Source organism: Trematomus bernacchii, unplaced genomic scaffold, assembly GCF_902827165.1.
Source record: "Trematomus bernacchii unplaced genomic scaffold, fTreBer1.1, whole genome shotgun sequence".
NCBI lineage: Eukaryota > Metazoa > Chordata > Actinopteri > Perciformes > Nototheniidae > Trematomus > Trematomus bernacchii.
This window is the reverse complement of record NW_022987714.1, coordinates 3,243,692-3,256,639: the sequence shown is the minus strand read 5'-3', so window position 1 is coordinate 3,256,639 and position 12,948 is coordinate 3,243,692. Positions and strand designations below refer to the sequence as shown.

Here is a 12,948-nt window from a genome sequence, read left to right as displayed (position 1 = left end):
TTTCACATAAGTCTGTTAGGTTTAAATATAATATATGTAATAATATGTTTGCCTACTTGAGTTAGGTTTTTTTATGTTTAGTTTGTTAAAGCTACATTTGTATTTCCTTTTATCAGGAACATCTTAAATCTCGTTTTCAAGTGTTTCTTGGCCAAGATAGAATAGTGAGTTGAAAAAAAAAACAATATTAGATACAAATATAATTATACAATTATAAATACAATAGGTTTCATCAATAACAAATTCAATATTAAGTAAAACAACTCAAAATATATCTAAAACAATAAAAACACTATAACTAACACATCAAATAGCTATACGTTGTTAAATACAATTATGTAATTTGTCAGCTGACCCTGTTTTTCACAAATTGATGTGAAACATGAGCAGCAGGTCTCCATGTTTTGACCATGTGTTGCAATACAAGGTGAGGGGGGCTGTCCTTATGCAACTATTGGGCAAATCAGGACATAGAGCATTTTGTTTTCACAAGCTACCGACACAGACATGTTTTGTAAGTCCACATCCACTGCAGTGTCTCAAGATGGGACACCCTTTTTCCAACCTAATTAGATTAATCAAAACAAAGCAGGGACAATTTATTGTACAACCCTTGTTGATATAACATTTTGGGGTATTTGCTCTGGTCTAAATGGTTAGCTTTTACTTTAATTTCAGTTAGGTTTTTCGACTTCTGTCTATAGTCTAGTTTTGGAAAAACGTATGTGCTCTTGCAACTATTTGTAGGGCTGCTATAAATAGGGCCCTGCTGGCAACACATGCGTCTATGATAGGCAGTTACAGAGACTTTCTTCACAGACTGTGGCTCCAAAGCAACATTGACAACATCTAATGGTAAGTTGGACAATTTACCTAGTTTTGGGGTGACCAAGAAACACCTGAATTGTATTCCTAACACGTACAAGTCAATAGCATGTCTTTGGTTTGTGATTGACCACTTACAGCCCTTCCACAGTCTGATAGCCGGTCCTATTTATAACTTGCTCCAATGCAGTACTTTGCTTGGTCAGAAAGGACAGGCATTGAGTCTGAACGGTGTGTTTGCTGAACAAATTAACCTCATACTATATTTCATTAACTTCCAAGAGATTCTGGTACCATTCTGAACAGTTTCTTTTTCTTCTTCTCCAGGGGCTTCTACATGGATAACACCATTACATTTGTGCCTTGAACACAGACAAAACTTGGACGTGAACGCAGAGCAGTTCTGTGGTACTGTGGCTGATACATTTCCCTCGGATTTTGCCTTTTGCTTCAGTGGACGATGACTTCCAGAAGACCAATGGCCAGCTCTGTCTCTGGCAATGGGAGGACAAGCAGCTTCAGTGAAGAGGAGGGCAGCTCTTCCAATGGCCGCTCGGAAAGCCGCAATCCTTACCTCTCGAACGTTAGGCCTGAAAACAGGTAGACAGCCTCATCTATAATCTATATTTATGTAGAGGATGTTTTGTCTAAATGATCAAATAAATGATATGTGTTTCTGTTTTAAATCCATGAGAATAGAAGTGCTCCTTTTGTTAAAGAAGAGGGCCATTATTAAACTATTTCATGTAGGTGGGTTATACACAGAACTCAAGCACTGACATCCCTTCATTTGCCTTCTCTCTGAATAGCTATTCAAGGTATTCTCACTACAGGTCACCGAGGTAATCCATACTTTAAAAACATTCCTCCCAACTAACATCTTAACCACAAAAAACGGTTTACCCCAAGAATGAAACCTACACGTTTGAACTGTAATGTAAGTGTCCGGTTTGTCCAGTGTTGCGTTGATAAACATCGTTCTAAATGTTGGATTGACAACCAATGTTTGCTTGACCTCTCACAAGTCTTTGTCACTCCTTTACATTCTCGTCACTACCAGAAATCTCCATTAACATCCTTTTTTCCCTAATTAAGCAAGTTATTGGAATGTACTGCACAGAGGTGAAGACGTCCCTGTTATAATGCTGTATAAGTGTCAAACTGTCTATGATTTAAAAGCAATACATTGACTCTCTAATGCATTAGTGTTTGCTTCCAGGAGCACTTTGTGCAGCGTCATGGCTCAGCTGACCGAGGACATACAGCCGTCCTTTGAGTCCACCTTGAAATCGAAGGCAGTTTCAGAAAACTGCAATGTGAAGTTTTCCTGTGTGGTATCAGGTACGTGTGTGTTCACTTGCATGGCTTAGTGTGGGATTTGTTGGAGTAACGGAAACATTTCTGTATGTTCACTAAGAAAGGGTTTACTGTTGATTGCAGAAAATAACTGTTTTATTCTTCCTGAACGGCTCTTTAAACACAACAGCCAATATCATGTTCGAGCTTTTCTTTCCGGATGTTGTGTTTTTAGCTTCAGGCAGATACTGTAGGATGGGTGGGCCTGTATAACAGCAGCAGCTGTTCCTGCAGTTGACACATCATAAACATGATTCATAGCCTAAAAACATGTTCGTGCCAAAGCTTCTATACTGTACATTATGTTTACTACCCATGTCTTTAGGTTACCCAGCTCCAGAACTGAAATGGTATAAGGATGATATGGAAATGGACCGGTACTGTGGACTCCCAAAATATGAAATTCATCGTAATGGAAAAATCCACACCCTCCATATTTACAAGTATGTAACGTAACCTTGTAAATTATTAGAAATTCAGCTTCTCATTTGTTTACTTATTGGTTTAATTGTTACATCGTTGGCTTACCTATACTATGAGATTGATAAATGTGTCTGTTTTCAGAAGCACATTGGATGATGCAGCCATCTATCAGGTTTCAGCTAGCAATAGCAAAGGTATTGTCTCCTGCTCTGGAGTTTTGGAGGTCGGCACCATGAATGAGTACAAGATCCACCAGAGGTTCTTTGACAAGCTGAAGCAGAAAGCAGAAAAGAAGAAGAGCGAACTAGAGGGAAACACTAAGAAGGGGGGTAAAGAAAACGTTGAGAAAGAGAGACCGCAAATTAGCCCAGAGCGTCCTTCAAGGAAGAGGCATGTCCCCCCACTGGAGAGGAGGCCGGCGGTCAAGGAGCCTGAGGCTGAGGAGCAACTGGGAGCTGCTGCAGAACCTAATGGACCTGTGGCATCCCAAGTCCTGGAGAAGAAGATATCTCCACCTGAGGAAACCTTGGCCAAAAAGAAAATAAAGATCACAAATGGTGTAGATGCTGAGGTTAACAGCAGCTGCAGCAGAACCACCAATATGATGGGTATTGGAGGAGAAAACTGTTATGATGGAGGAATTGGTTTGGCACAATTCCTGGCAGAGACTCTCCAGGCCTCAGAGGAGAAACAGAACTCATCCAAAGGGGAAACCCCTGAAGAGATGGATATACCTATTGTAAGTGTCAGTAAAGAGAGCGAGCAAGAGATGATGCAAACATTGAGGGAAAAACAAGAAAAAGAGGAAGATTATGTAAGGGAGAAAAATAGAGCGGCGGAACTGGCCACAGAGAGGGACAAAGAAAGGGAAAGACTGTTGGAGATGTCACATACACTACCAAACACAAAACATGGTTCACATGCCAGACATCCCAACAAGGCTCATAAGGATCAGGACCATCACAACATACAGGCTTCCTTAACCTCTGTTCTTCACTCAGTCAAAGATTTCTTCTTTGGTAAGACCAAAAAGGACTCTCATGATCACATTGAGAACAAGGAAGGGGAGCTCAACCCTTCTCCTGTTTCAACGCCACCATCATTTCGGCTGCAAACAGAGCAGAACCAAGTGGGCAAGTCTCTCCAAGAGGACGTTGTGCCTATGGAAATGGATCAACCAAAGGAGCCTTCTAAATCTGTGGATATAGAACAACAGTCAGCGTCACTGAAGCCACATGAACATAAGCATGAAGCCAGTGTCCAACACACAGTCCATCCACCAGAACATAAGATACCACCTGAGAGCATAGACCAGCCCAGGGGGGAGAGTGTGAACGCAGAGGACAGTCCTGTGGAGGTCATGGAGGTGTCTGTGGGGCCAGAGATCATTGGTCCAGGTGGAGAAATGTCATTATCTGGGCTTCAAGTTCTCACTGAGGTATGTACTGTACAGAGGTCTTGGAGGACAGCTGGCTGCCACTTGAGTGTTATATATAGGCTGCATTTGTGTGACAAGATCAAACAAGATGAGCTACTTCAGGGCTGAACCCTGAACTATGTCAACTATGACACAGTTTAGGATTTGAACTGCTGCTAGCATATGATGACTAGTTGTTATGTTATATGCGTGAGTAAGTGTGAGACAATCAGGAAATGCAGCTGCTATAAATCATGTGGTTGAACATCATCAGTGTTCAACCACAGGGGGAGTGAGTCGTACTGTGAGGCTGTGGTTTTACTGCATCTATATCACTCAAGAGTGACAAGCCCAACAAGATACAGTAGTGTGTGAGAAATAGGGAACTATAAGAACCGAGCAACTTGCACTGGATATGTTTGTGGGTGGGGGATGTTGTGGATTTACATTCACTGTAAGATAGGATGGCGAATATCTTAATATGTTGGCTGCAATGAGTGGGACAGCAGTGCGTCAGAGATCATGATGAAACTGAATGTCAGAAGGGGTTCTCACGTTTCAAACAGGCCTTTGCATGACAGAGGGTCTGGCTGAGCGGGAGCAGAGCGGCAGGTCTCTGCATGAAAGAAGGACCTCGTCACATTAGACACATTCCTCACCGCCGCCCCGTAACTTAAAATAAACCTCTTCCTCGTCTACAGAAGAAGCAGGAAGGCAGCACTTCTGTCATCTCGGGGGTCAGCTTAAATAATTGTTTCATGAATGTCATGTGTGACAGTCATGCTATGATTAACACCCATACAGTAAAAATACTGAATGGGGTACTTTCCACTTTTGCATTACATTGATCTAGCTCAGTTTGATCTTAATCTGCTAATACATGTCCAGATCTTCCCAGATTTTAAACAAAGATATGCAAAAAAAGCTTCTCAGATTTTACCTGAAACTATTAGACGACCTTTTGAACAATCTCTGTTGATCCTAGAGGGACACTAGCTTTTGAAAAACAGTTGCCAACATACAATAGCTTTTGTTGTACATAAATGATAAATCACTCAAATGTATTACATTTTCCTTATTGCAGAATAAGAAAGTTATGAAGACATTTTTTATTACGATAATTTATAAATGTTTATGTGGTTATTTAAATCCATCAAATCAAAATGTTCCTTAAAGTTAGATTTTTGTATTACTGATGTTTGTATGTAAAGGTATTCGGAGTTAACCTACAGTATTGCTTTGTACCGTGAACCAGCAGATGAATGGAATAGGCCATTCACATAAAATAAATGTTGTCGTGCACAATGACATGTGGAAGAGGAAACAGAAGTCTATGTTTAAACGTTGTGAATCTGTTGAGTTCACGTTTGTTCGTAATTTGGAACAACAATTGTACATTTCTAGGACGGCCGCATTTACTATCTGACGTCATGGATTACTTGTATGAGGAAGTCAAGTGCTTTGTCTGAACAGTGTTTTTTCTCACATTGGTGAGACATTATGTTTACACACGGAGGTGTGCTTCATTTTTAGACTGAATATGACACCAGTTCCCTTCCATCGAAAGCAGCAACTTCTTTTTTTATTAGTTCTCACTGCTGGCCAAACATGTTGTCACGTGGCGCAGGTGGCTTCATTACTCTTCTGCATTTATTGTAATGGTATGAAGAGCAAAAAAAGGGGCAGTAAGGGGAAAAACAAAACTACAGCTTGAAGCTTTATTCATAAATCTTCTCTTAATGCTATCCACACTTAAAGAAGTATGTTAAGTTTGATTGGTTACCTCAACAGCTTGATGATGACAACAGATGTATAGATCATGCATGTTATGACATGTCTTTTGTCAAGATACTTGACAAGCAAGTTATTTATGTAAACACCACGTGTTTCAACATAGAAGACAAAGCACAGAAACACTTTCAAGCTCAGTGTAATTGTTTTATTCAAAGACATAACATTTTTACATCATATAAAAATCAATAATTGAAAGTTAGAATAAATTGTCAGCTAAATTCAGACAATCTTTAACTAAAAAAAATATCATCCCTAATTGTTAAAAAACATTTAATTGGACCCTTGCATGTAAACACTTTGTTTCAGCCATCTTGCACGTGACATGAGGTAAAGAAGTGCCTATTAATAAACTGACATGTCATACAAGACAAAAATATCTTGACTTAACTGGAGTTGTTCCGCATTTTTTGTTGAACAATTTATCGTTAACTATCAACTTGTAATGAATCAACTGATTCACACACTGATCTCCTCTGTTGGGGAACGTAACTCTGCATTGCAATATCATGTTTGCCAGAATATGTCACTGTTAATGCTTTTGTTAATTGATGGTAGAGAAACATTTCTCAGTCTAAAAGTGTCAGTGTCAAAGGTCACTGCAGTAAGTCTTCTTTAACAAGCGTCTTACAAATACCTATCACTTTTTTTCAGTAGGTTCTGTGGTCTCTATGCCACTAACAAATGTTACATGCATGCATAGGAAGTACCAGCAGTGTGAGGCATGTGTGTGTCATCGAGTTCATTCCAACAGACAAACACTGCCATAGCTGCAAATGCCCTGAAGTACTAAAATGATTTTTTGTTTCCTTTATCAGGCTGAAGAAAGATATTCTCAGATAGTATCAGCTATCAAAGAGGACTTCGTTCACCAGCAGGAGCCAGATCACCTGGTAGTTTCACCTCAACCGTATCAACGTGCTTCAAGAGAAGAGTCCTCACTTAGGGATAAACCAACTCTTTTGCTACAGACCCACAGCCCTTACGAACAGGAACGTTCCCCCGTTCCCCCTGTCAATGTTATCTCAGAGTCAAACAGCCAATGCCTTGGAGAAGCACCCTGTGAAACGTTACAGGAAGTGAAGATAAGCAGTGCAAAGATGGGCACAGAACCTGACACAGGGGAGGGCCATTCCTCCAATAAGTCATGTGAGGATGAGAAAACTGAAGTGAAATCAAACAAACAGCCTTGCTCGGATATAAACAGATCTGAGATTACCAAATTAAGAACAGGTTCACTGGAAGAGAGAATAGAGCCATGTCAATCTGAATCACCAGGTCAGGTGCTTTCACCTCTCCCTTCTGTGGCTACAGACAGTGTAGAGAAAGATAATGTTAAAGAACAGACAGAATGTACTTCACTTATTCAGGAAATGAATGTAGGCTTTCCGCTTACTGTAGCCCCAGAGAGTTTAGAAAAGGTTGACCTAAATATGCAGCAAGAATGCACTTCTTCTGTAGTAGAGGAGAGCACTAAAATACACAATGTCAGTGCAATACAGAGTTTAAAAACAGGTTTGAGAAGCAGTGAAGAGGAAAGCAAATTGAAAGAGGTATTGATTTCTGCTTTAGATTCAGAAGTGAAGTCTTGTAACGATCTTAGAACCCAAGAGGTGGAGGCAATTTTAGAAAGTGAGAGCACTGAAGCAATGAATGAGTGTGTAAAGTTAGAAGTAAAGACTGAAAAGATAAAACCAGTGAAAGCAGATGAGTTTTATGAATCAAAGAGCCTTTTAGTAACTGAAAATAAGAAACACAGGATTGATTCACATCAAAATGGCTGTGTGATTAAGCAGGGCAAGCCTTCACTGAAGATCCCAGAGATCAAAATATCTACTATTGAAGACACCCCAGATATAAATCCAACTGTGGCAGGCGTAAACCCAATGGAACATTTTGTAATTCCAATAATTGAAATAATCGAGCCTGAGCTCAAAGAGCCCACTCTTCCACTAACTATTCTGGCACTAAACAAGGACGAATCAGAGCCTCCTACTTTGCAAAAACATGATGCAACTCATGTGTGTGAGGTAATAGAGCAGAATTTGGATCATTTTCCAAGTTTGCTGCCCACGCACAAAAGTATGCAGAATGACAGCAACCTCTCCCCTACAGATGAAATAAAGGAAGTTGCGCAATTAGATGACAAGAGAAATATATTTGAGCTGGAGCCAGCACACAAGAAGAGCAGTGAACAGCTCCCCCAGATGAATCATGCATCAATTCCTGTTATAAGTGTTTCATGCACTGATGATAAGGAGGACGAAGTATGTGTAAAGGCACGGCAGACTGATGATACTCCAACAGTGCCTTTGTTTGTGGTGCCGCCAATCTCCGTCACTTGTCATGAAAGTGATTCTGGACTCACACTGCCCACTCAAAGTGAGTGGACAGAAACAGAAACTTCAGCTGCTCCGCAAAGGGGAACCAAGCAGGATGCTGATGATGAGAATAATACAACTGCGGCTGAAAAAACTCAAAGTGGCAAGCAGATGCAAGTACAAACTTCAGAAAAGGGTATTAAAGAAAACACTCCCTCTATGCTATATGAAGCTCTGATTCCAAAAGTTGGTGACAATGTGCTTTCCTTCAATAACGTAGCCAAAGACAACATTGTACCTGAAGTCTTGAAGGTAAAACCCCTAAAAGAGGCAAAGATAGAGAATACTGTTTCTGTAGAGGACCTCCAAAGAAACAGACCATCTGTTGAGAGACTCTGCTTTAAACCCCCACCACACCCATCATTGAGTCCAGCCAGTCTTCGCAAATTCATGTCCAGAGCTTCTCAAGACTCAGACATATTAACTAATGACAAAACAGATGAAGATTTAAGTGGAGGCTCAACACCAACATCCTCCTTGTCCTGTGAGAGCAGTCCCCGTCTGAAGCGCAGAGACAGTCTGACACTCATACGCTCCGCCACGCCTGAGGAGCTGGCCTCCGGAGCTCGTCGCAAGATATTCATGCCAAAACCTAAAGAAGATGGAGAGGGAGCAGTGGTAGGTGCCTTGGATACTCTAAGCAAGAAGGAGAGCCCTTACATGTCACCCAGCCAGGCGCGCAGAGCAGCATTACTACAAGCTCCCACTGGACAAAATACCCCACCAATGGAGAGGCGCTCTCCTCTGCTGAGCCGCAGGAAGGCCACCTTGGAGGTGCCAAAAGTTGTGGAGCAGGCTCCCACTGTGGAGCCAGTCAGCACCAAACCAGAGGAGAAACCTGCTGAAAATAAGCTAGACCCTTTGAAAGGTAAAGAATACATCAGTGCTTACAGATGAAATTTGTGAATATGTTATTATGTGTATGTTTCCAATGAGAGCTGTATCAACTTGTAGGCACAATATGATATTACTGTATGTTAACACTATAACTTTTCATAATTTTACTTTATTTAAAGAAAATAGAAAAAATATTCTCAATTTGGCTCAATACTCAATTAGCAGTTCAATGCCTGTTCATTTGACTTTTTTGTCTGTTTTTTCCCAAAACATCGTAACACGAGTGGTTATGTCAAATAGTTAGTTTGTCAACACTTGAATCTAGTCTAAGTACTCGAGGAAGTGGAAACATTAGAAAGTCTCAACTCTCCAGTAGTAAATATTTACCTTGGGCCCCTCTCTCATGCACCACCAGCTCCGCAGGTCATCCGTAAGATCCGGGGGGAGCCGTTCCCGGATGCCTCCGGACACCTGAAGCTGTGGTGCCAGTTCTTCAACGTGCTCAGTGACTCCACCATCAAGTGGTACAGAGATGAGGAGGAAATTCTAGAAGTGAAGAGAAGGTAAATCCCCTTCTTACCTTACAACAACACTACTTGAACCACCTGTAACACAAATACACAGCAGTGTCATATGGTGCTTGAGTTGTTGTATTACTTACTGCTGCTATACTTTTGAGCATTTACAGCTGACATGACTGGTAAAAGTGGCCAGGTTCCAAAAGTGCGACAATAATGCGTCAAGGATGAACAGGATTAATTTTGGCCTCTGAGTTCGCCCATGGCTTTCTGTCATTCTCAAATTCTCACTGCAGAGGCGTCCAGCTCATGTGACTGAGAGCCCCACAGCTGTGGCACAGATGGGTGAATCTCTGGCTAGACACAGACGCTGTAACCTGACACAATATTTTTCCCATCTCCAGGGGACATTAAACGTCTATATGTGCTATGGGCTGCTGTGTCAGCACAGAGTGGCCATCTATCTCACAGTGACACCTTGTGGGTTGTTGTTGAATCTTTATCTAAAATGGTTTCATGATTATGTGTTTTTCCCCTTTTGCATCCTCAAGTGGAGGAGATGAAAGCCAAGTAGCACTGGCTGTTGTTTTAGCATCCAGCCATGACTGTGGGGTATATGGCTGTACGATCAATAATGAATATGGGACTGACACCACTGACTTCCTGCTCAGCGAGGACAGTAAGATACAGTATTCCCTAACATTCTTTAGTGTGAAATCAATTTCTAATACGATATAAAAAGTGATTTTATGATTCATTCTGTATTTATTTGTTTACAGTTCTGTCTGAGATACTACTAAAAGATGACTTGGAAGGTACATTCTTTAGTTATAACATATCAGCCAACGTTTTTCTGTTAATTTTGCTCAATGTAAATATGTGTTTCTGTTTTCCTTTAGTTGGAGAGGAAATCGAGATGACCCCGCTGCTGTTCAGCAAAGGCCTGGGGGACTGTGGCAGCTGGGGTGAAAAATATTTTGGCCGCATTATGACCGAGACTGCGCAGATTGGAGAGGGCTGCGCTCACAAGGCCAGCAAAGTGAAGGTCATTTATGGCCTGGATCCCGTCTTTGAGTCTGGAAGCGCATGCATCATCAAAGTTCGAAGCCCCATCGCCTATGGGAACACACAGGAGAGCAACCTGCCAGACAAAAATCTACAGATAACTAAGCAAGTGAGTTGTGGAGTTTTGTGTAAATTGCTTCCAATAATTCCTGGTGATTAGATTTTCATGACATTTATCTGCTTTATTCAATTATTTGTGTTGCTAGGAATGCAAAGTCCAAAACATGATGCGAGAATACTGTAAAATCTTTGCGGCTGAAGCAAGACTTATTGAGAACTTTGGCTTTTCACTAGAGTAAGTACCACACTTATTATACAGTAACTCTGATAATAAATTCCTATCAAAATCTAAAACACTGCTTGTGATGAACCCGCTTTTTGTGTTTCCCACAGAGTGATTCCTCAGTATCTGATGTACCGGCCTGCAAACTCTGTGCCATATGCCACATTGGAGGCTGACCTTAAAGGTGAATTCCTCAAGTACTGCAGGATGGATCCTAAAGGCAGGCTGATAACACAAACCGGCTCTGAGGTGGAGCAGAAATGCAGCGCCTTCCAGCATTGGATCCATCAGTGGACACACGGCAATTTGCTGGTTACTCGTCTGGAGGGTAAGGCCCACATCATGCTTACAAGTGCAATCATTTGTCTATTTATTTAAATAACAATAATAATAATAATCTTCTGTGATTTATATTTGCAGGTGTTGAAACAAAGATAACAAATGTTGGAGTTGTGACCAAGTCAAAAGGGTTTGTATCTACATCAGGGCATGCACATGTAAATGTAGCTTTCTATCAGAATAGCTGTAATAAAAACATTTCCCCTTTATTTCAGATACCAAGGACTAACAGAGCAGGGCTCTCCCGAGGTGTTCGAACAGTTCCTGACACACCATCAGTGCAACTACTACTGTGGACTTCTCGGCTTGCGCTCACTGAAGTCTATTGACAGTCAACCCACCAAGATAAAGGGCTCCAGGAGCCCCCTGCTCAACCGCAAGCTGGGCTCTAACAGCCCACAGCTGCAGAGGAAAGGACAAAGCCCTCAGACGTCCCGAAAGGCTAGCCCAAAGGTGACTAGAAGAGTCCAGGAGACCGAGGATAATAAATCAGGCGCAAAGCCCAAGCCTGCAGTAACTGTTGATGTTCTTGAAGTGAGGTAGGAAGATGTGCCTCTTCTGTGTCAAGCAAGATTTTATTGTTTTAAATGGTTCGGTATTATATTTTCTTTCCAGTAACGAAAAACCAGCAAGGACAAGGAAAGAGTGAGACTAAAAAGGAGTGTTTTGTTGGCCTGACTTGTCATTGAGATTGCTGTGAATTTCTCAGCTTTCATTACAATTATATTACATCTATCCTTCAGCTACTGGCTGTAGTTGAAAGGTTGGTAAGAATGTCAACAGCTAAAGCATTGTATTAACTTTCACAGAAGCAAAAGAAACACTCGGTCAGAGTAGAGATGACGTTAGCTATTGGATAGTTTGAAACACTTGCCTCAGCTCTACGAGTGGACAAATAATTCTCACAGTAATAATACAAAAAACGTGATCATTGACAAATTAACCTGACATACCCATAAGAGATGATGGTGTGATGTAGAGAACTATGGATAATAAAATCAACGCCACAGAGCGGGTTGAGGGTATCCTATTCATATTAATGCTGCATTTTCCTCTGTGATGTACAGTATGAGCGTAGGATATAACATTTATTTTAGAGACTTTATTTTTGGCTTGCATTAGTAATGCCTATGCAGCATTTTTTACACAGCAAAGTTGAGCTCATGCTGTGAAATGACACCTTTTTGAGGTCAAATATTTGTGTGTGCACTTTGTCTTTGGCATAACTTTTTTTGTAGTTTTTGAATACTTTTTATCTGTGTCCTCTTTGTCAATTTCAGTTCATTTCAATATATGCTGGTGAATGCAAAGCAATGAGGAGTAAGGGGCTTACCAGTCAACTCTTTAACTATGGTATGCTCATGTTCATTGACATGAAAACACACGGGTGTGTTCCCAGCAATGAGGAAAGCTGCTGAATGAGTTTCACAGAGTAATTTGGATCCGACCTATGGACTGTGGGATAAAAGCACACTGAACAAAAAGAGCAGGCTCAGCACTTTCAGAAGCCTATTAATCACTAAGTAAGGCTCCCTGAATGAAGTCTGTCAAGTTTTACAGCAACTGACAACCACCTTCCACTGAACAAGAGCTGTGAGTATTTATGGTGCAGGTATTCAAAGTTAAATAGTAACTGTAGTCACTTGCCTTTTACGAATAATAAAGACCTGACATGAAATCCTTAGGAATTCCTAAAAAAGGATTATCGCTCAA

At 41.0% G+C, this 12,948-nt stretch overlaps 1 protein-coding gene across 1 annotated transcript; it reads left to right on the top strand.

The window, feature by feature from the left end:
• Positions 1-556: 556 nt before the first annotated feature.
• On the top strand, positions 557-12,771 carry alpk3a (alpha-kinase 3a). The gene is made up of 15 exons (XM_034141403.1): positions 557-855; positions 1,153-1,425; positions 2,045-2,166; positions 2,507-2,624; positions 2,746-4,042; positions 6,631-9,061; positions 9,446-9,593; positions 10,100-10,227; positions 10,328-10,363; positions 10,448-10,722; positions 10,820-10,908; positions 11,007-11,224; positions 11,317-11,365; positions 11,451-11,774; positions 12,516-12,771. Exons 2-15 carry the CDS (start codon positions 1,286-1,288, stop codon positions 12,550-12,552), a joined length of 5,412 nt encoding a protein of 1,803 aa, XP_033997294.1. The 5' UTR covers positions 557-855; positions 1,153-1,285; the 3' UTR covers positions 12,553-12,771.
• Positions 12,772-12,948: the final 177 nt, after the last annotated feature.